This window comes from Rhinoraja longicauda, unplaced genomic scaffold (assembly GCF_053455715.1).
Source record: "Rhinoraja longicauda isolate Sanriku21f unplaced genomic scaffold, sRhiLon1.1 Scf000073, whole genome shotgun sequence".
In the NCBI taxonomy this organism is placed as follows: Eukaryota; Metazoa; Chordata; class Chondrichthyes; order Rajiformes; family Arhynchobatidae; genus Rhinoraja; species Rhinoraja longicauda.
In genome coordinates this window covers 141,026-163,306 of record NW_027601291.1, presented here as the reverse complement: position 1 = coordinate 163,306, position 22,281 = coordinate 141,026, and the positions used below count along the sequence as shown (strand labels likewise).

The 22,281-nt window shown below is 43.8% G+C and overlaps 1 protein-coding gene across 1 annotated transcript in view; it reads left to right on the top strand.

Moving 5' to 3' along the window:
* The first annotated feature begins 2,123 nt into the window (after nucleotides 1-2,123).
* Nucleotides 2,124-22,281, top strand: part of LOC144589756 (uncharacterized) — a 42,266-nt gene continuing 22,108 nt past the window's right edge. Inside the window, exon 1 of the mRNA XM_078394855.1 lies at nucleotides 2,124-2,637. Within this exon, the coding sequence (XP_078250981.1) occupies nucleotides 2,124-2,637 (514 nt within the window). The remainder of the gene's footprint in view (nucleotides 2,638-22,281) is intronic.

The following is a 22,281-nucleotide window of genomic DNA, read 5'->3' as shown; positions in this document are numbered from 1 at the left end:
CAGCACCATAGCTGTGAATGGTAGAGCTCTGAGGAGTGTTGTAGAGCAGAGGGATCTAGGAGTGCAGGTACACAGTTCCTTGAAAGTGGCGTCACAGTTGATAGGGGTGGTCAAAAAGGATTTTGTCACATCGGCCTTCATCAATCAGAGTATTGAGCTTCGAAGTTGGGAGGTTATGCTGCATTAATATAAAGACTTTGATGAGGCCACATTTAGAGTATTGTGTTCAGTTCCGGTCACCATGTTACTGGAAAGATGTTGTCAAGCTGGAAAGAGTGCAAAGAAGATTTGCGAGGATGTTGCCAGGACTCGAGCTATAGGGAGAGGTTGAGCAGGTAGGATGTTATTCCTAGAAACACAGGAGGATGAGGGATGATCTTAAAGAGGTGTACAAAATCATGAGGCAGATATATTGGGTAAACACAGAGTCTTTTGCCCAGATTTGGGAAATTGAGAACCTGAGGACATAAGATTAAGGTGAAGGGGGAAAGATTTAATAGGAAACAGAGGGGTAACTTTTTTTTACACAAAGGGTGGTGGATGTATGGAATGAGCTGGCAGAGGACGTAGTTGAGGCTGGTACTATTACAATGTTTAAGAAGCATTTAATTAAATACATGGATAGAACAGGCTTAGAAGGATATAGGCCAAACACAGGCAGGTGAGACGAGTGTAGATGGGGCATGTTCAGTATGGCAGGCAGTGACCAGTGGGGTGCCGCAAGGCTCGGGGCTGGGGCTGTAGCTATTTACAATATACATTAATGATTTAGATGAAGGAATTAAAAGTAATAGCAAATTTGCAGATGACACAAAGCTGGGTGGCAGTGTGAACTGTGAAGAGGATGCTATGAGGATGCAGAGTGACTTGGACAGGTTGGGTAAGTGGGCAGATGCACGGCAGATCCAGTATAATGTGGATAAATGTGAGGTTATCCACTTTGGTGGCAAGAACTGGAAGGCAGATTATGATCTGAATGGTATCAGGTTAGGAAAAGGGGAATTACAACGAGACCTGAGTGTCCTTGTACATCAGTCACTGAAAGTATGCATGCAGGTACAGCAGGCACTGAAGAAAGCTAATGGCATGTTGGCCTTCATAATGAGATGAGTTGAGTATAGGAGCAAAGAGGTCCTTCTGCACTTGTACAGGGCCTTGGTGAGACCACACCTGAAGTATTGTGTACAGTTTTGGTCTCCTAATTTGAGGAAGGACATTCTTGTTATTGATAGAGTGCAGCGTAGGTTCACGAGGTTAATCCCCGGGATGGCGGGACTGTCATATGATGAAAGAATGGAACGACTGGGCTTGTATTCACTGGAATTTAGAAGGATGAGAGGGGACGTAGTCGGTGCAGTGGCAGTTGTTGTGCTTGATTCTGAGAATGAAATGAAGATGTGACATTAATGGATGTTGAATGTTAATTGGACACTTTTTTGTTTCCTAAAGTATGTAAACAGCAGCAGTGAAAATTAAACAGATGGGAAATAATATTGGACAGATATGGAACCGCTGCAGCCAAGTGGAGCTACCTTCAATGGCTGATCATCCTTGGCTTGGACATATTGGGCTGTAGATACTATTTCTATTCTGTATGACACAATTACTCTCTGAGTGTAAAAGAAGTTCATGAGATCATTTTTGTCATTATTTCCAAATATACCTTGCCCATATTTGGAGTACAAGTTTTAATTTATGGTACCTGTCTCTGTTGATGTTGATTCGGATGTGTAAGAGGTCATCATTGTACTTTGGTCTGTGGATGTGCTTTCTTCTGTTGTTCTCAACCCCATTCTCCTGACTTCTCCCCATAACCCCTGACACCCGTATTAATCAAGAATCTGTCTGTCTCTTAAAAATATACATTGACGGTCTCCACAGCCGTCTGTGGCAAAGAATTCCACAGATTCACCACCTTCTGACGAAATAAGTTCCTCCTCATCTCAATTCTAAAGGAAGGTCCTTCAATTTTGAGGCTATGACCTCTGGTCCTAAACTCTCCCACCAGTGAAAATATTCTTACCACATCCACTCTATCCAGGCCTTTCACTCTGCTCCCTGTCCCCCTTGAGAATGTTTTACAGCTGCTCCAAGAGATTCCAGACCCTAGCACCAGGGAGGCAATGGACCATCCGGAGTCCCATTTGCTGCCACAGAATCTCCGGTCTAATCCCCATAACTATCGAGTCTCCTATCACTATCACTACTGTGCCCGACTTCATTCTACCCTGCAATGCCACAGACCTGGCTGCTGCTGCTCTCCCCTGAACGGTCATCCCCATCAACAGTATCCATCTGCTGTTTTGCAGGGGTATGGCCACAGGGTTTTCCTGAATCCTCTGCTTAATTGTTTTCCTGGTGGTCACACGTCTATCGTCTGTTTGCACCTGAAGTGTGACCACCTCTCTGTAATTCCCATCTATGACTTCCTCACTTTCCCAGATGAGCCTGAGGTCATCCAACTGCAGCTTCAGTTCCCTAATCCGGTCTTTAAGGAGCTTCACCTGGACGCACCTCCTGCAGATGTAGTCCTCAGGGTGGCCTTCCTGAGTTCCCACATCCCACAGGCCGAGCAGTCCACCGCACTGCCTTCCACCTCGAAGTATGTTCGAATCAAGTCCCCTCTCACTGCTAAACGTAAGGGGCTCCAAACCAATACTGTCCTACCTTGCCAGATACTAATACAACTCTATTTGGAGCACTAACCAGGAATTGGCCTCCACTATATCTCTGACAGTACATATTTATGCAATGAATGATTACAGCACAAAAGTCCTCGCGTCATCTTTGTTCATTTTTTCGATACTCTTCCCAGCTTAATGGCATCTTTCCTGCAGCAGGGTGACCAAAACTGAACATAATACTTCAAGTGGGGCCTCAACAGTGTCTTGTACAACTGCAACATAATGTCCCGAATCCAATGATCAATGCCCTTACTGTTGAAGGCCAGAATGAGAAAAGTCTTCTTTACCAGCCTGTCCATATGCGACACCATTTTTAGATAACTATTTACCCCAGGTCCCTCTGTTCTACAGCATTCCTACTGTTCGCTGTGAAAATACTATTCGGGTTTGACGTCACAAAACGCACTAATCCAGTTGATCAAGATTGCACTGCAGTTCTTGTTAGCCTTCTTCATTGTCTATCATACCACATATTTCAGCACCATCTGCAAACCTATAAACGTACCTGGCACATTGTCAAATAAATCGTGATATGATCACAAACAGCAATGGGCCCAGCACCACACCCTGAAGCACTCCATTCGTCATGGGCCCCCAGGCTGAAAAAACCACCCCTCCACCATCACCCTCTGATCCTACCATCAAGATAATTATGCATCCTATAAGCTAGTTCTCCCACAATCCCTTGTCATCTAACCTTACAGAGCAGCTAACCACGTGAAACTTATTATTTATTAATTATGTATTCATACATTTATTCTTTATTAACTAGGAGCATGACACTCACCACCTTTTGGTCCTCAGGCAGCTCACCAGATACAATCGAGGTTGTATTTATATATCTCAGTCAGGGCGCTTGCAATTTCTTCTCTAGCTTTCCATACTTTTCCGATCAGGCCCTGAGATGTATCTACCTTAATACTTTTTACGACAAAAAGTCCAACCGGAAACCATGGATGAACCATGAGGTCCATTCCCAGGTGATGACTAAGACAAACGATTCTGAGTTGTACAAGAAATCTTGCCGTGATTTACGGAAAGCCATCAGGAATGCCAAGAGATAATACTGGGACAAACGTGAGTCGCAGTATAATTACTCAGACACCCGCCGACTGTGGCAGGGCCTGAATAATACAACTGGCTGCAAAGCGAAGGCAGCAGCATTTCCGGTGATAGTGCAGCCCTCCCTGATGAACCTCGGCGCTCGCTCTGAACAGAAGGCAAACGGGGCTATAACATCCGTGCCGCAGACTGGAGTGTGCCCTTTCCCAGGATCACTGTTGCAGAAGTTACATCGGCCATTCTGAGGGTGAACCCTTGCAAAGCAACTGGCCCAGATGGAGTCCCTGGCCATGTGCCCAGGAACTGTGTGGACCAACTAGCGTGAATGTTCATGGACATCTATAATCTCTCCTTATTCCATTCTGAGGTACCCACCAGCTGCAAGAAGACCACTATTATCCTGGTGCCAATGAAAAGCAAGATTTCATTCCTTAATGACCACCGTTCAATGGCCTTGACATCCACCATCATGAAGTACTTCGAAATGCTGGTTATGGCACATATCAAATCCAACCTACCAGGCAGCTTTGACCCACTGCACTTTGCCCACCGCAACAACAGATCTACTGCTGATGCCATCTCCCTGACCCTACACTCATCCCTGGAGCACCTGGATAAGAAGGACGCCGACGTCAGAGTCTTATTCATAGACCACAGCTCTGCTTTCAATGCATTATCTCAACCACACTTATCACCAAACTCATGGAATGTGGAGTGAACATTCCCCTCTGCAACTGGATCCTCGACTTCCTGACCAACAGACCACAATCAGTGAGGAAAGGTGACAAATCATCCTCTACAATAATCCTCAACACCTGTGCCCTGCAAGGATGCATTTCTCAGTCCCCTTCTATACTGTACACACATGACTGTGCAGCCAAATACCATTCCAACTCAATTTACAAGATCGCAGACAATACCACTGTAGTGGGCCGGTTATCAAATAATGACCACACAGAGTACAGGAAGGAGATTGAGAATCTCGTAACCTGGTGCCAAGAGAGTAATCTCTCCCTCAATGTCAGCAAGACGAAGGAGATTGTGAATGACCTCGGGAAGCTAGGCAGTACACACAGCCGTTATACGTTGATGGCACCGAAGTAGAGATGGTCAAAATGGAAAGTAATTTGGACGCATTGTTTCATAAAGCATGAAAACTGCAGCAGTGAAAATTAAACTGATGAGAAGTAATGTTACCAAGGATCCAACAAATAATTGCATGGTTAATATTTGGAGTTCTGATGAAAATGAGGAATCATGAACAATTATTTAATGGAATTTTTAAATTTGTGTTATGCATGGCATTGTCACCATGTTATTGCACAACATTTAATAAAGAAGTCTTGAACTGTAAATATAGAATTTGTCCATGCAAATTGGATTGAGTATTTCCTGTTAGATTTAACATTCTCTTTCCGTAGTTACCTTTAATTAATTGGATTAACTGATCTTTTTCACAGAGGGTGATGGGTACATGGAGCAAGCATCCAGATGAAGTGGTTGAGGCAGGAACAATGATATTATTTAAAGGAGATTTGGACAGGTTCACGGATTGGATATTTTAGAGTGATGTGGAACCGCTGCGGCCAAGTGGATTCCATGGCTGATCATCCGTGGCTTGAACATATTGGGCCGTAGAGAATATTTCTGTTCTGTATGACACAATTACTCTCTGAGTGTAAAAAGTGTTGAGAAAACAAGTTTTATCATTATTTCCACATAATAAGAGGGAATTTGGAGTACAAGTTGTAATTTATGGCACCTGACTCTGTTGATGTTAATTCGGATGTGTAAGAGGTCATCAATATTTCCAAATTACCCTTGCCCAGATTTGAAGTACAAGTTGTAATTTATGGTACCTGTCTTTGTTGATGTTGATTCTGTTGTGTAAAAGGTCATTGGTGTACTTTGGTGTACTTTGGTTTCTTCTGTGGTTGCAGAAATTGTCGAATCTTCACATATGCAGAGAAATATTGGTTAAAATACATGACAGCACACTCATGGCAAAACCTTTAAAAGCTGCATGCAATCATGTAAGTAATAACTGATGTGTTGGATCTGCCGCTATGTTCCAAACAAAGAAGCCGCCATGTTATTAACAAATAATAAATGAATAATCCCCTGACTTTCATTATTGGCTTATTTGACTACTTGCATGGCAATCCCACTTAACTATTGGGTTGATTACAAAGGCAACTGCTTTTCAAAGTGAAAGTGAGATGTTAGACGACAAAAATCGACACCAGTTATCACACCTTTTCTGTCACCCTTTACGACAGTAATACTTATTGTTATGTGGAGATAAGTAAGTTATCTTTTTAAATTCTGATCAGTGAATGCTGGTGCTGCATTAACCTCGTACCTGTTGTTTCGCTTCTGGTGGCGGACGTAGTGGCAGTTGTTGTGCTTGATTCTGAGAATGAAATGAAGATGTGACATTAATGGATGTTGAATGTTAATTGGACACTTTTTTGTTTCCTAAAGTATGTAAACAGCAGCAGTGAAAATTAAACAGATAGGAAATAATATTGGACAGATATGGAACCGCTGCGGCCAAGTGGAGCTACCTTCAATGGCTGATCATCCGTGGCTTGGACATATTGGGCTGTAGATACTATTTCTATTCTGTATGACACAATTACTCTCTGAGTGTAAAAGAAGTTCATGAGATCATTTTTGTCATTATTTCCAAATATACCTTGCCCATATTTGGAGTACAAGTTTTAATTTATGGTACCTGTCTCTGTTGATGTTGATTCGGATGTGTAAGAGGTCATCATTGTACTTTGGTCTGTGGATGTGCTTTCTTCTGTTGTTCTCAACCCCATTCTCCTGACTTCTCCCCATAACCCCTGACACCCGTATTAATCAAGAATCTGTCTGTCTCTTAAAAATATACATTGACGGTCTCCACAGCCGTCTGTGGCAAAGAATTCCACAGATTCACCACCTTCTGACGAAATAAGTTCCTCCTCACCTCAATTCTAAAGGAAGGTCCTTCAATTTTGAGGCTATGACCTCTGGTCCTAAACTCTCCCACCAGTGAAAATATTCTCACCACATCCACTCTATCCAGGCCTTTCACTCTGCTCCCTGTCCCCCTTGAGAACGTTTTACAGCTGCTCCAAGAGATTCCAGACCCTAGCACCAGGGAGGCAATGGATCATCCGGAGTCCCGTTTGCTGCCACAGAATCTCCGGTCTAATCCCCCTAACTATCGAGTCTCCTATCACTATCACTACTGTGCCCGACTTCATTCTACCCTGCAATGCCACAGACCTGGCTGCTGCTGCTCTCCCCTGAACGGTCATCCCCATCAACAGTATCCATCTGCTGTTTTGCAGGGGTATGGCCACAGGGTTTTCCTGAATCCTCTGCTTAATTGTTTTCCTGGTGGTCACCCGTTGTACAACTGCAACATAACGTCCCGAATCCAATGATCAATGCCCTTACTGTTGAAGGCCAGAATGAGAAAAGTCTTCTTTACCAGCCTGTCCATATGCGACACCATTTTTAGATAACTATTTACCCCAGGTCCCTCTGTTCTACAGCATTCCTACTGTTCGCTGTGAAAATACTATTCGGGTTTGACGTCACAAAACGCACTAATCCAGTTGATCAAGATTGCACTGCAGGTCTTGGTAGCCTTCTTCATTGTCTATCATACCACATATTTCAGCGCCATCTGCAAACCTATAAACGTACCTGGCACATTGTCAAATAAATCGTGATATGATCACAAACAGCAATGGGCCCAGCACCACACCCTGAAGCACTCCATTCGTCATGGGCCCCCAGGCTGAAAAAACCACCCCTCCACCATCACCCTCTGATCCTACCATCAAGATAATTATGTATCCTATAAGCTAGTTCTCCCACAATCCCTTGTCATCTAACCTTACAGAGCAGCTAACCACGTGAAACTCATTATTTATTAATTATGTATTCATACATTTATTCTTTATTAACTAGGAGCATGACACTCACCACCTTTTGGTCCTCAGGCAGCTCACCAGATACAATCGAGGTTGTATTTATATATCTCAGTCAGGGCGCTTGCAATTTCTTCTCTAGCTTTCCATACTTTTCCGATCAGGCCCTGGGATGTATCCACCTTAATACTTTTTACGACAAAAAGTCCAACCGGAAACCATGGATTAACCATGAGGTCCATTCCCAGGTGATGACGAAGACAAACGATTCTGAGTTGTACAAGAAATCTTGCCGTGATTTACGGAAAGCCATCAGGAATGCCAAGAGATAATACTGGGACAAACGTGAGTCGCAGTATAATCACTCAGACACCCGCCGACTGTGGCAGGGCCTGAATAATACAACTGGCTGCAAAGCGAAGGCAACAGCATTTCCGGTGATAGTGCAGCCCTCCCTGATGAACCTCGGCGCTCGCTCTGAACAGAAGGCAAACAGGGCTATAACATCCGTGCCGCAGACTGGAGTGATCCCAGGATCACTGTTGCAGAAGTTACATCGGCCTTCCTGAGGGTGAACCCTTGCAAAGCAACTGGCCCAGATGGAGTCCCTGGCCATGTGCCCAGGAACTGTGTGGACCAACTAGCGTGAATGTTCATGGACATCTATAATCTCTCCTTATTCCATTCTGAGGTACCCACCAGCTGCAAGAAGACCACTATTATCCTGGTGCCAATGAAAAGCAAGATTTCATTCCTTAATGACCACCGTTCAATGGCCTTGACATCCACCATCATGAAGTACTTCAAAATGCTGGTTATGGCACATATCAAATCCAACCTACCAGGCAGCTTTGACCCATTGCACTTTGCCCACCGCAACAACAGGTCTACTGCTGATGCCATCTCCCTGACCCTACACTCATCCCTGGAGCACCTGGATAAGAAGGACACCGACGTCAGAGTCTTATTCATAGACCACAGCTCTGCTTTCAATGCATTATCTCAACCACACTTATCACCAAACTCATGGAATGTGGAGTGAACATTCCCCTCTGCAACTGGATCCTCGACTTCCTGACCAACAGACCACAATCAGTGAGGAAAGGTGACAAATCATCCTCTACAATAATCCTCAACACCTGTGCCCTGCAAGGATGCATTTCTCAGTCCCCTTCTATACTGTACACACATGACTGTGCAGCCAAATACCATTCCAACTCAATTTAAAAGATCGCAGACAATACCACTGTAGTGGGCCGGTTATCAAATAATGACCACAGAGAGTACAGGAAGGAGATTGAGAATCTCGTAACCTGGTGCCAAGAGAGTAATCTCTCCCTCAATGTCAGCAAGACGAAGGAGATTGTGAATGACCTCGGGAAGCTAGGCAGTACACACAGCCGTTATACGTTGATGGCACCGAAGTAGAGATGATCAAAAGATTCAAGTTCTTAAGAATAAATACCACCAACAATTTGGCCTGGAACAGCCATATCAAAGCTATGACCAGCAAAGCACACCAATTCCTCTACTTCCTTAGAAGGCTTAGGAAGTTCAGCCTGTCTCCAACAATCCTCACCAACTTCTATAAATGCGCTGTAAATAGCATTTTATTGGGAACAGCATGATTAGGGAACAACTCCAACCAAGACCACAAGAAAGTGCATAGCCATGGATGTAGCCCAGACCATCACACTAACCAACCTCCTATCCATGGATTCCATCTGCACTTCACATTGCCTTGGCAATGCCACCGGCAAAATCAAGGACTGATCTCATAAGTTATGGGAGCAGAATTAGGCCATTCGACCCATCAAGTCTACTCCACCATTCAATCAAGGTTGATCTCTCTTTCCCTCTCAACCCCATTCTCTTACCTTCTTCCCATCACTCCTTCTCCTCCACTCTCCCATCAGGCAAGAGGTACAGAAGTTTGAAAACAATTAGATACTTGGGAAATGCTCACTTAGAACCAGTAAATTATAAGGCCACCTGCAAGGACAATTTGCAAAAAGATAAGATAAACTTTTCTTTCTCAGAAACATTTGAGACCAGCTCAGTGCCCAATTTAATAAATAACCCCTGTTTTTAGTAGTAAGCAGGACACCTTTTTTCAAAAATATAGTTAACTCTTGTTTGTAGATTAAGATAAAAGAGCAGGCTAATAGCTTATAAAAATGCATATTCCGAACAAACTTACAGAACTTCACCTTGGGAGGGGAGAGTGTCGGACAGAGAGACTTCACTTTGGACTGTGATGCAGAACAATGCCAGGACCCTTGAGTTCTCCAGACCAACGTCTCCAACAGCAGAAGAACATGAGGCTCATTGCCATGAGCTACTGCTCAGATCAGTGAAGACTTAACAAGCAGACGGAAGTGAGATTTGTTGCTTTACTTTCACTTTGCTTTTGCCTTTTGTTATAATAGAATTTTTCTAATGCTGCAATGTTTATTCTCCATTCATTGATCCAAATCCTCAAAACCTATAATTACACAGGAGTTTAGACTTTAGTCTGTAGGGATACCGACTTTGGAGATACAGCGCAGACACAGGTGAAAGAGGAAGATGGGTTTGTTTAAATGGGAAATAGCGATAGTCAGAGGATCTGAGATGTTATTGCACTTAATGCAGCAAGTTAACCAAGCTGCAAGATATTATATGAAAATAAATGATATGTCAGCAATTATTCATTGATCTAAATTATAAGTGTAGGAAAGAGCTACAGATGCTGGCTTACACCGAAAATAGATGCAAAATGCTGGAGTAACTCAGCAAGACAGGCAGCATCTATGGATAGAAGGAATGGGTGACGTTTTGGTTTGAGACGCTTCTTCAGACTGAAAGTCAGGGGAAGGGAGACAGAGAAAGGATGGGTAAGATGAGAAAATAAGGCATCAAAGGTGATGTGGATCAATAAAAATGTAGAATAGATCATTGTTAGCTAGGAGAAGGGCAATCAGAATGATCGGAGAACTCGGAAGAGGAGGGATGGAGAGAGAGGGAAGTTAGAGGTCAATATTCATATTGCTGGACAGGGATAGAGAGGTCATGAGGTCATAAGGAATAGGAGTAGAATTAGGCCATTTGGCCCATCAAGTCTGCTCTGCTGATTCGATCATGAGTGATATATCTCTCCCTCCTAACTCTCCTGCCTTCTCCCCATAACCAACACCTGTACTAATCAAGAATCTTTCTATCTCTGCCTTAAAAATATCCACTGACGCCCTCCACAGCCTTCTGTGACAAAGAATTCCTCAGATTCATCACCCTCTGGCTAAAGAAATTTCTCCTCATCTTCCGAAAAGAACGTCCTTTAATTCTGAGGGGCCAAGACCTCTAGTTCTAGACTCTCCCACTAGTGGAAACATCCTCTCCACATCCACTCTATCCAAGCCTTTCACTTTTCTGTATGTTTCAATGAGGTCCTCCCTCATTCTTCTAAACTCCAGCGAGTACAGGCCCAGTGCCGATAATCGCTCATCATAGGTTAACCTACTCATTCCTGGGATCATTCTTGTACAAGAGAGAGAGAGGGAGCAAGTATTACTTGAAGTTAGAGGTCGATGTTCATACTGCTGGAGTGTAAGCTGCAAAAGCAAAATATGAGGTGCTGTACTTGTCTATCTAACTAAATTATATATTGGATATGATTTTTTTCTGACAAAGCTGGAAATACCTTATGTCCTTTCTTGCCCTTGAGAGTGTGTTTTTTTCTTTTAGCCTTCTTGATTTGTTCCTGCCTTCAGGTGAGGGTACACCCACGGTTCAGTTCAGGATTTAGAACAAGGTACAAAAAAAGAGAAGGCAATATATTTCCAAGTCAGTAGTCAGTGTGCCCTGGAGAGAAAGCTGTCGATGGTGCTGTTCTCACGCACCTGATGTCCGTCTCTTGTTTGGTAGAAGAGATTGCAGGTTTCTTGGATTGTGTAAAAGCTGCCTTTCATTGACAAGTCGGAAATGTGGCGGCCTGCCCAGGTATTTAAAGATAAACATAGGTCAGCCAAGGGTAACAAGCAGTTATATAATTTGATTCAACTGGTCAGAATTCTCTGTAAGAAGTAATGATGTTGCGGTGAACAACATTCCCACATTGTAGGTGGGACACACTTCTGCTCTAATCTACTGCCGATGGAGACTTTGGAATGTTTAGGGAGGTGCATCAGAAGATGTCAGCAGCCAGTTAATCTTCATGTTATAGTTAATTATAGAGCGATTAAAATATTAAAATGTTCCTGCAGCAATTATAGAGCATCTTGCTGAGATTAAACCCAGAGCACACTGCACCATTTGTGTTTCAATTCCAAAGAAAACCAACATTTGCTTTAGAAGGAAAACCACAAACTTTGACAGGAATAATTTCTGGGATTAATTCAACTCAATTTGAATTCACTCCATAGCAGGGATGACGGTGGAATAGCCATGGCAGGAATTTCTGGGAACAATTCGGAAAACACAGGATCTTTTCATTCCAAAGAGGAAGAAAGATTCTAAGGGGAGAATGAGGTGACCGTGGCTGACAAGGGAAGTCAAAGACAGCTGGAGAAGGCATGTAACATTGCAAGGAGTAGTGAGAAACTGGAGGATTAGGAAGCTTTTAAAAAGCAACAGAAGGTAACTAAAAAGACAATACAGGGAGAAAAGATGAAGTACAAAGGTAAGCTAGCTAATAACATAAAAGAGGATAACAAAAGTTTCTTCAGATATATAAAGAGTAAGAAAGAGGCGAGTGGACTTTGGACTGCTGGAAAATGCTGTTGAAGAAGTGATAATGGGGAATAAAGAAATGGCAGAGGAATTGGATACGTTTTTTGCATCAGTCTTCACAGTGGAAGACACCAGCAACGTGCCGAAAATTCAAGAGAGTTAGGGGGTGAAAGTTAATGGAGTGGCTATTACTAAGGAGAAGGTGTTTGGGAAGCCGAAAGGTCTGAAGATGGATAAGTCACCTGAACCTGATGGAATGCACTGAAAGAGGCGGCTCTAGAGATTGTGGAGGCATTGGTTGTGATCTTTCTTGAATCACTAGAGTTGGGTGGTTCCAGATGATTGGAAAATTGCAAATATTACTCCGCTGTTCAAGAAGGGAACGAGGCAGAAGAATGGAAACTATAGGCCAGTTAGCCTGACTTCAGTGGTTGGTAAGATTTTAGAGTTCATTATAAAAGATGAGGGTTCCGAGTACTTAGAAGTACATGATAAAATAGGCCAAAGTCAACATGGTTTTGTGAATGGGAGATCTTGCCTGATGGACCTGTTGGAATTCTTTGAGAAAGTAAATGGCAGGATAGACAAGGGAGAGTCAGTGGATGTGGTTTATCTAGACTTCCAGAAGGTCTTTAATAAGGTCCTCATGTGAGGCTACTAAAGAAGGTGAGAGCCCTTGGTATCAGAGGGAAGATACGAGCAGGTTGGCTGGATGGCAGAAAGCAAAGAGTGGCAATAAAGGGGGCTCTTTCTGGATGGCTGCTAGTGACTAGTGGTGTTCTGCAGGGGTCAGTGCTGGGGCCACAACCCTTCATGGTGTATATAAATGATTTAGATGAGGGAGTTGAAGGCTTTGTAGCCAAGTTTACACATGGTACAAAGATAGGAGGTGGGGGGGGGGGGGGCAGGTAGTGTAGAGAAAGCAAGGACTCTGTAGAAGGAATTGCACAGGTTGGTTGAGTGGGCTGAGAAACGGCAGATCAAATACAGTGTAGCAGATTGTGGAGTCATGCATTTTGGTAGTAGGAATAAAGGCATAGATTATTTTCTAAATGGGGAGAGAAATCAGAAATCAGAGGTGCAAAGGGACTTAGGAGTGTGGGTGCAGAATTCCCCAAAAGTTAATTTGCAAGTTGAATCGGTAGTTATTTGCATTTATTTTGAGAAGGCGACAATACAAAAACAGGGATGTAATGCTAAAGCTTTTATAAACCACAGATCTCATTGCTGGTAGATTATTTATATGATTGCCATATATTTCCCAACTGGGGATTAACATATGATGAGCGTTTGACGGCACTGGGCCTATACTCGCTGGAGTTTAGAAGGATGAAGGGTGACTTCATTAAAACTTACCAAATATTGAAAGGCCTGGATAAAGTGAATGGAGAGAGGATGTTTCCACTAGTGAGAGAGTCCAGGGTCAGAGGCCATAGCCTCAGAATAAAATGATGTACCTTTAGCAAGGAGATGAGGAGGAATTTCTTTAATCAGAGGGTGGTGAATCTGTGAAATTCATTGCAACAGACAGCTGTTGAGGCCAAGTCAATGGATATTGTAAGATGGAGATAGATAGATTCTTGATAAGTAAGGGTGTCAGGGGTTATGGGGCAAAGGCAGGAGAATGGGGTTGAGATAGCTCCGTCATGATTGAATGGCGGAGTAGACTTGATGGGCCGAATGACCTTATTCTGTTCCTAGAACTTATGAACTTAGAAAGAGGAAGAGTAAATCACAGCTGGTATTGCATTTTGGGAATTTGAACTAGGATAGGATTTTCATGGTGAACAGCAGGGGCCTGGGGAGCTCAGTACAGAGTACAGAGTACTAGCAGTATAAGTACATAGTTCGAGAAAGTGGCCTCAAAGGTAGACAGAGTGGTGAAGAAAGCATTTGGCCCACTAGTAGTAATCGGTCTTTACACTGAGTATACAGTAGGTGTGGGAATATTAGGTTACACTTGGAGAATTGGTACTGTTTTGAGAACTTTGGGGTGAACATCATTAGCTGGAAAGATGATTTACCAGAATGTTACCAGGACTTGAGGGTCTGAATTAAAGGAAGATGGTGGGCAGGTTGAGACTTTATTCCTTGGAGTGTAGGAGAATGAGAATGTAGTAAGGGTATAACATCATGAGGGGCAGAGATAAGCTGAACACATGCAGTCCTTATACTAGGGAAGGGGGATTCAGAACTCGCAGGCATGGATTTAAGGTGAGAGGGGAAAGATTTAAAAGGGACCTGAGTGGCAACATCTTCGCATAATGTGTGGTGCATAAGGGGAAAGAATTGCCAGAGCAAGTGGTTGAGCAGGTACAATAACAACACTTTAAAACATTTGGAAGGTACATGGGTAAAAATGGTTTAAGGGTAAACGCAGGTAAATGCAGATTAATTTAGATTAGCATCTCGGGGAACATGAATGAGTTCATGTTGGGTCTGTTCATGAAGGGCCTGTTTCCGTGCTGTATTGATCCGACTCTATAACTTTGTCATTCCACCATTGCCCCACCTATCTCTGCAGAGTATTCCATCTGCACCTGTGCTTCTTCAAGTGCACCTTTCAAACCCGTGACCTCTATTCACCAGAAGGACAAAGGCAACAGAGGGATGGGAACTGAACCATTACCAGATTCAGCTGCAGGTCACACACCGTCTCGTTTGGAAATATATCAGTAATTGATTCCTTACCTAAGAGCTTTATCACAATCAGTGATAAACAACGGTTCAAAAGATTATCTTGCTGACATTTCAAAACCAGTTCAGGATGGGCATTGAATTGTAGCAATGTCAGTCAGATCCACATTAAATGAAAGAATAAAGCAAATACTACTCCTGTGAGGATTGTGCAGACTATGCGTAAATTCACTCTTTTACAGAAGAATAAAAAGGTATCTCCTTGAAATCTTATTCTTAACAGCATTGACAGAGAAAAAAAAATCCAGGTTCTTAATCTCCTCATTTTATATGTTCACACCCATGTATAAATTAGCAGCCATCAATTATACAGATTAGGAATAAGCAATTTATTATAGTAAAACCCCTGTCCCACTGAGGCGATATTTTAGGCGATTACAGGTGACTAGGCTGTCGCCACACGGTCGCCGGGGTGTCGCCTGTACGGTCGTGAGTCATCTCCAAAGAGTCGTAGCGTCTTTCTGGTCCCCGCTGGATTTTCAGAATGTTTTCGGCGACAGTGGGTTTGACGCCAATGAGCGTAGCTTGACGTCTCCTGACGTAAGTGCTGTCGTAGGTTGTCGCCAAATTGTTGCCAGGTGACGTAGGTTGTCGCCGGTGCTGACTTCGGTGAATTCCATTGGCGACTACCTACGTCAACCTACATCAACCGGCAACAGATACCGGCGTCAAAACCGGTGTCCAAAATAAGGTGAGTTGTCTTCAGTTGCCACCGACAGGGTCGTAGCTTGTCGCAGGTGGACGTAGGTTGACTTTGGTTCTCGCCTGTGTGGTCATAGGTTGTGGTAGGTGCAGTCATAGGTGGACGTCCTACTCACGACGATTGGGTCGCCGGTTATCGGTAGTTTGCCATAGCTTGACATCGACTAGGTGGTAGGTTGTTGTAGCTTGTCATAGACATTGTCGTAGGCGGGTCCAGTTGTGGGTTTCTCGACGACCTGCTATGACTATGACAGTCGCCAGCAGTCTCCTAAAAAATCCCCTAAGTGGGACAGGCCCTAAGTTTAAAATGTAAACTTTTAAGAACATAAAACATTGCAGGACAAGATAAGCCTTCAGCCCATGATGTCTATTCTGAAAATGATGCCAAAACCAACTCTTATCTGCCTGCACATAATCCATATCCTTCCATTCCCTGCATATCCATGTGCCTATCCAAAAGTGGCTTAAATGCCATTATTGTACCTGACACCACCACCAGCTCTGGCAAGGCATTCCAGGCAGTCACCAACCTGCGTGCAAAAAACTTGCCCTACACATCTCCTTGAAACTTTGCTCCTCTCACAGTGCACTATGCCCTCTAGTATTTGATTTTCCTATCCTGGGAACAAAGTTCGGTCTATCCTATCTGTGCCTCTAATAATTGAAATGCCTCTCCCCTCAACCTTCAGCATTTCAGAGAATACAATCCAAGCCTGTCCGACCTCTCCCTGTAGCTAATATCCTCTAATCCAGGCATCGTTCTGGTAAACCTCATCTGCACCCTTTCCATAGCCTCCACATCATTCCTGTAATGGGGCGATCAAAACTGCATAGCTCCCACATCCTTGATTCCCCATCACCATTTTCATTCTCGTGGAGTTCCTATGCTCGTTGTTTCTAAGTTGCAGTTTACATTGCTTCAATAGATGGGGCATTGGGCAACCAAAGCTTTGACACAATTAAGTCCATTGTTTCATGATTAAAAACGTGCTTATAGTTAAATAACACATGGTCTGATGGAAAAAACGATAACAGGTTACTATAATTTATCCCTTCACCCTATCGGATGCACTAAAATAAAGGACCAAATTAATACAATTAATGATTATTCAAAAGTAATTCCCATAAGTGGGCATAATAACTTACTCTCCAAACTCTCCAAAGTTTTGATTATCTCCTGTGCAATAACATTGCTACAACATTATTTAAAACACACTATTAAAAATATTCATCAGCCAATAATTACAATTTTGGAACTAACTCATTCTTACCGCCATAGCTTTGATGCTGAACCATGGTAAACAATAGAAGGTACAAGGGCCACATTCTGTATCTTTCTTCAGTATACTTCAACTGCATTGAAATGTTCTTTTGAGTGTTAAGGAATAGGAAGCAGTTTCATTTCCAGCAAGTTGGCAAATTCAGCTACCTGTTCTGCTAGAAGTGATTTTTTTTTTCTGGGGCAGTTATTTATATTCCTTGAAGAGAGGCGGGGTTTAAAGTTTCTGTGTCTGCAATTGTGCTCTTTGCTTGTCACTGTCATAGTCAAGACAAGTTTTCTTGAGCTTATGTTATGGGATTCATTTCCTTGTGTGAATAATCAATTACAAAAATTTGTCCCTTCTGCTAATATTTCTCCATTTTGTGGAATTAAGGATTTCACTAGCAAACTGTCCTTTTACACCATTCCTGTCGTTTTATCCTCTATGCATGTGTGAGTGAATAGGCCGGATATATAAACAATTGCTCTTTGAAATTTATTTATTTTGCAATAGTGTTCAAGGTATTCAATTAATGTCAGAGATTGGACCAGCTCCATGAACAGGCCCAGACACGAGACTGTTGGAGGCAGGACAAATATAGCTAAATATGATCCATTTCTCCGGAGATGCTGTCTGACCCACTGAGTTACCCCAGCACTTTGGGGGTTTTTTATCTGCAGTTTCTTTTTGTAAACTACAGAGAGTGACCAATCCCTACAATCTTTCCAATACCTGTGTGGCACAGATGTGATATATGATAGAATGCAATGTTTTTATCTGGATGGATTTCACCAACAAGAGAAGTTGAAAGCGGAGCAGTCCATTTGATTGCATCTTCCCCACACTGCCCTTTTTGCTCTCCAAAAAAAGTTAAAAGGAACTTTAATCTGATTTGATCTTGGCAGAGGCTGCCTGATCTATTTTACTTTAAAGATTAGTTATTTCAACTCTTTAAGTTTTAAGATTGTTTTGAATAGGGGCAAGTCTGGCAGTCAGAGGAAGATCATAATTGGGCAAGGCGGATTGACACTGTCATTAGACAGGAACCAAGGAGGGTAAATTGGGAGCAGTTGTGTTCTTTGGTAAGTGCACAGATAATATGGGGGAGCCATTTAAAGGCCAGCTGATCAAAGTGCAGGATCAGAATGTTCTAGTAAGGTGGAGGTGTAAGGATGGCAAGTTTGAGAAGCATGGATGACCAAGGAGACTGTAAACTTGTGTAGGACGGAACTGTAGATGCTGGTCTAAACCGGATAGACACCAAAAACTGGAATAACTGTGGATCAGAGAGTGAAAAGGAATGGGTGACGTTTCGGGCCGAGACCCTTCTTCAGACTGACTGACAGGGGAAAGGGAAACGAGCGATATAGACGGTGATGTAGATATATAGAACAAATGAATGAAAGATATGCAAAAAAGTAATGAGACTTGGTCAGGAAATAAAAGGAAGCGTCTGTCAGGTTTAAGAAAGTGGCATCAGACAGGGCTTGTGAGAAATATAAAGTGAATAGGAAACTCCAGCAGGTGGTTAGAAGGGCCAGAAGGGGCCATGAAGTATCAAGGCTTTTTATTCGTATGTTACATTTTAACATAAACATCCACCACAGCGACTCCTCCACATTCCTCACTGTGATGGAAGGTGAAAAAAAATGTAATCTCTTCCCTTCTTTGTTCTCCCGCAGTCGGGGGCCTTGAGCCTTCCGTTGACGGGGCAATCTTGGCTCCCGTAGCCAGTGGTCAAGCCCTCTGTGTCAGGGTGATCAAGCTCCCGCATTGGGGGGGAAATCTCAGCTCCCCCGCGTCAAGCGATATACCCCGGGTCGAGGCTAGTCAAACCTTCTGCGTCTTTGGAGCTTCCCGACATCGGTCTCTACCCGAGATTGCAAGCTCCTCAATGTTCAAATCCGCAAGCCGCAGTTGGAGCGTCGATCCCAAGCAAGGGATCGCAGGCTCCGCTGGTACGTCCATGGCTCTGCGGTGGGAATCAAAGTCAGTCCCGAGCAAGGCCACCAGCTCCATGATGTTAGGCCGCAGAGCGACCGGAGATACGATCTGGAAAACAATCACATCTCCGACAAGGTAAGAGATTGAAAAATAGTTTCCCCCAACCCGCCCCCCCGCCCACTCCCCACATAAAACAAATCAGAGAACATTAACACACACTTTTAAAACACACTAAAAAATAACAAAAAAGACGAAAAAACAGATAAACTGTTGGCGAGCCTGCCATTACTGATGGCGCCACCCGGTGGAAGAGGACCCTCATTATAGGCTGATCTCGAAGATGAAGAAGTGTGAGACATTCCTGCCAACTATCTACCCTCTCCGCACCTGCTCTTGGCTCTGAGCCGCACACATTCTGAAACATGCAGGATCAGTTATTATCTCAATGGTGTCAGATTAGATTAGTTATCTCAATGGTGTCAGATTAGGTAGAAGGGAAGTGCAACGAGACCTGGGTGTCCTTGTACACCAGTCACTGAAAATAAACATGCAGGTACAGATGGCAGTGAAGAAAGTTAATGAGAGGATTTGAGAATAGGAGTAAAGAGGTCCTTCTGCAGTTGTATAGGGCCATGGTAAGGCCACATCTGGAGTATTGTGTGCAGCTTTGGTCTCCTAATTTGAGGAAGGACATTCTTGCTATTGAGGTAGTGCAGCATAGGTTCACGAGGTTAATCCCCGGGATGGTGGGACTGTCATATGTGGAAAGATTGGAAAGACTGGGCTTGTGTTCACTGGAATTTAGAAGGACGGGAGGGGATCTTATAGAAATGTATAAAATTATAAAAGGACTGGACAAGCTAGGTGCAGGAAAAATGTTTCCAAACTTAGGGTATCCAGAACCAGGGGTCACAGTCAAAGAATAAAGGGGAGGCCATTTAAAACTGAGATGAGGAAAAAAAACGTTTTCACCCAGACAGTTGTAAATTTGCGGAATTCTCTGCCACAGAAGGCAGTGGAGGCCAATTCACTGGATGAATTTAAAAGGGAGTTTGATAGAGCTCTAGGGGCTAGTGGAATCAAGGGATATGGGGAGAAGGCAGGCACAGGTTACTGATTGTGGATGATCAGCCAATGATCACAATGAATCGCGGTGCTGGATCGATGGGCCAAATGGCCTCCTCCTGCACCTATTTTCTACTTTTTACAATAAATGTACATTTCTGCAAACATTGGGTGTGATTTTCCTGAGAAGTGCTGAGATTTCTCTGTGAAAGTGTCAAAACGTTCAGAACATAAATGAATGAAGACGTTCAGGATAGCATTACTTGGACTATTCAGGACTGAGGCCTTTGGCCCTCTGAGCCATTCCACATTTTTCAACATCATGATTCACCTTAATGCTATATTCCTGCTCTGTCGTCTATCCCTTGATTCCTTAACATTGAGAAATCTATTGAAGGTAGACACAAAATGCTGGAGTAGCTCAGCGGGCAGGCAGCATCTCTGGATAGAAGGAACGGGTGATATTTCAGGTGGAGACCCTCCTTCACACTGACAAAGGGTCTCGACCTGAAACATCACCCATTGGGTCTGAAGAAACGAAACATCACCCATCCCTTCTCTCCAGAGATGCTGCCTCTGTCCCGCTGAGTTACTCCGCCATTTTGCATCTATCTTCGGTGTAAACCAGCATCTGCAATTCCTTCCTAGAAATCTATTGATCTCTGCTTTGAAATAACTCAGTGATTGAGACTCCAAGGTAGAACGTTCTACAAGTTCACCATTCACCTCATGAAGAAATTTCCATTTTAAATGGCCTAACACTTATTCTCAGATTGTGACTCCTAATTTCTGACTCATTAACAAGAGGATAACCAACCTCTCTCCTCTCTTACCTACACCCATGAGCATTTTGTATATTTAGGTGAGATCCCTCAGCTGTAGAAACGCTAAAAGATATGGGCCTAGCTATTCAGTTCCACCCCATATAGCATTTATTGCCCATTCAAAATTGCCTCCACAATGTGTGGCTTTTCAATAGTCTTCTTAGGCCCCCTCAGTCATGGCTGACCATGGGTGATGCATCCTAGTTGGCTGCTTGCTCCACACCTCGGAAGGCCAGCGCAAGACAAAATCTCCCAGGATACGGCGGATGCTTCTACGGTGGAAGTTGTTGATTCTTCTCTCTAGTCTGGCATATGGAGTCCATGTCTCACTGCGGTACAGCAGTGTGCTGTTGACACAGACGTTGTAGACTGCTATCTTTGCCTTCACTGTCACCTTTGGATTGGTCCACACTCGAGTTGTGAGACGAGTGAGAATTGTAGCTGCCTTCCCGATCCTCTTGTCAATCTCTGTGTCCAAGGAGAGGTTGTCGGTGATCGTGAAGTAGAGTACGTGAACTGATGAACTGATGGACGATATCGAGTTCGTGGTCGTCGATGGTGATGACAGGCGGTGCCTCTGGATCCTGTCCCAGGACGTTCGTCTTCTTCAGGCTGATGGTCAGCCCAAAGTCCTTGCAAGTCCAATAGAAGTGGTCTGTCAGTGACTGTAGTTCCTGCTGGGTGTGGGACACAACTGCTGCGTCATCGGCGAACAACATGTCTCTGATGAGAGCTTCACGTACCTTTGTCTTGGCTCGGAGGCAGGTGAGGTTGAAGAGCCTGCCGTCTGATCTAGTACGCAGGTAGATCCCCTCTGTTGCGGTGCTGAAGGCATGTTTCAGGAGCAGAGCGAAGAAAATCCCAAAGAGTGTGGGAGCGAGGACGCAGCCTTGTTTGACGCCACTGCGGATGTCAAAGGGCTCCGAGAAACTGCCATTGAACTGCACTGTCCCCTTCGTGTTGATGTGGAAGGATTCTATCATGCTCTGCAGTTTTGGTGGGCAGCCGATCTTTGGGAGAGCCTTGAATAGGCCATCTCTGCTGATGAAGTCAAAAGCTTTGGTGAGGTCAATGAAAGCCATATACAGGGGCATCCGCTGTTCTCTGCACTTCTCCTGGAGCTGGCAAAGGGAGAAGACCATGTCTACTGTTGACCTTCCAGCTCAGAAACCGCACTGTGACTCTGGGTAGACACGTTCTGCCAGCTTCTGCAAGCGGATCAAGATGACCCGAGTAAAGACCTTGCCGACGATGTTGAGGAGGGAGATGCCTCTGTAGTTGTTGTAATCGCGTCTCTCGCCCTTGTTCAAGTAGAGGGTAATGATCGTGGCATCCCTTATGTCCTGCGGTACAGCTCCTTCTTGCCATCACTGGCAGAGGACTTCATGCAAAGGAAGCAGTA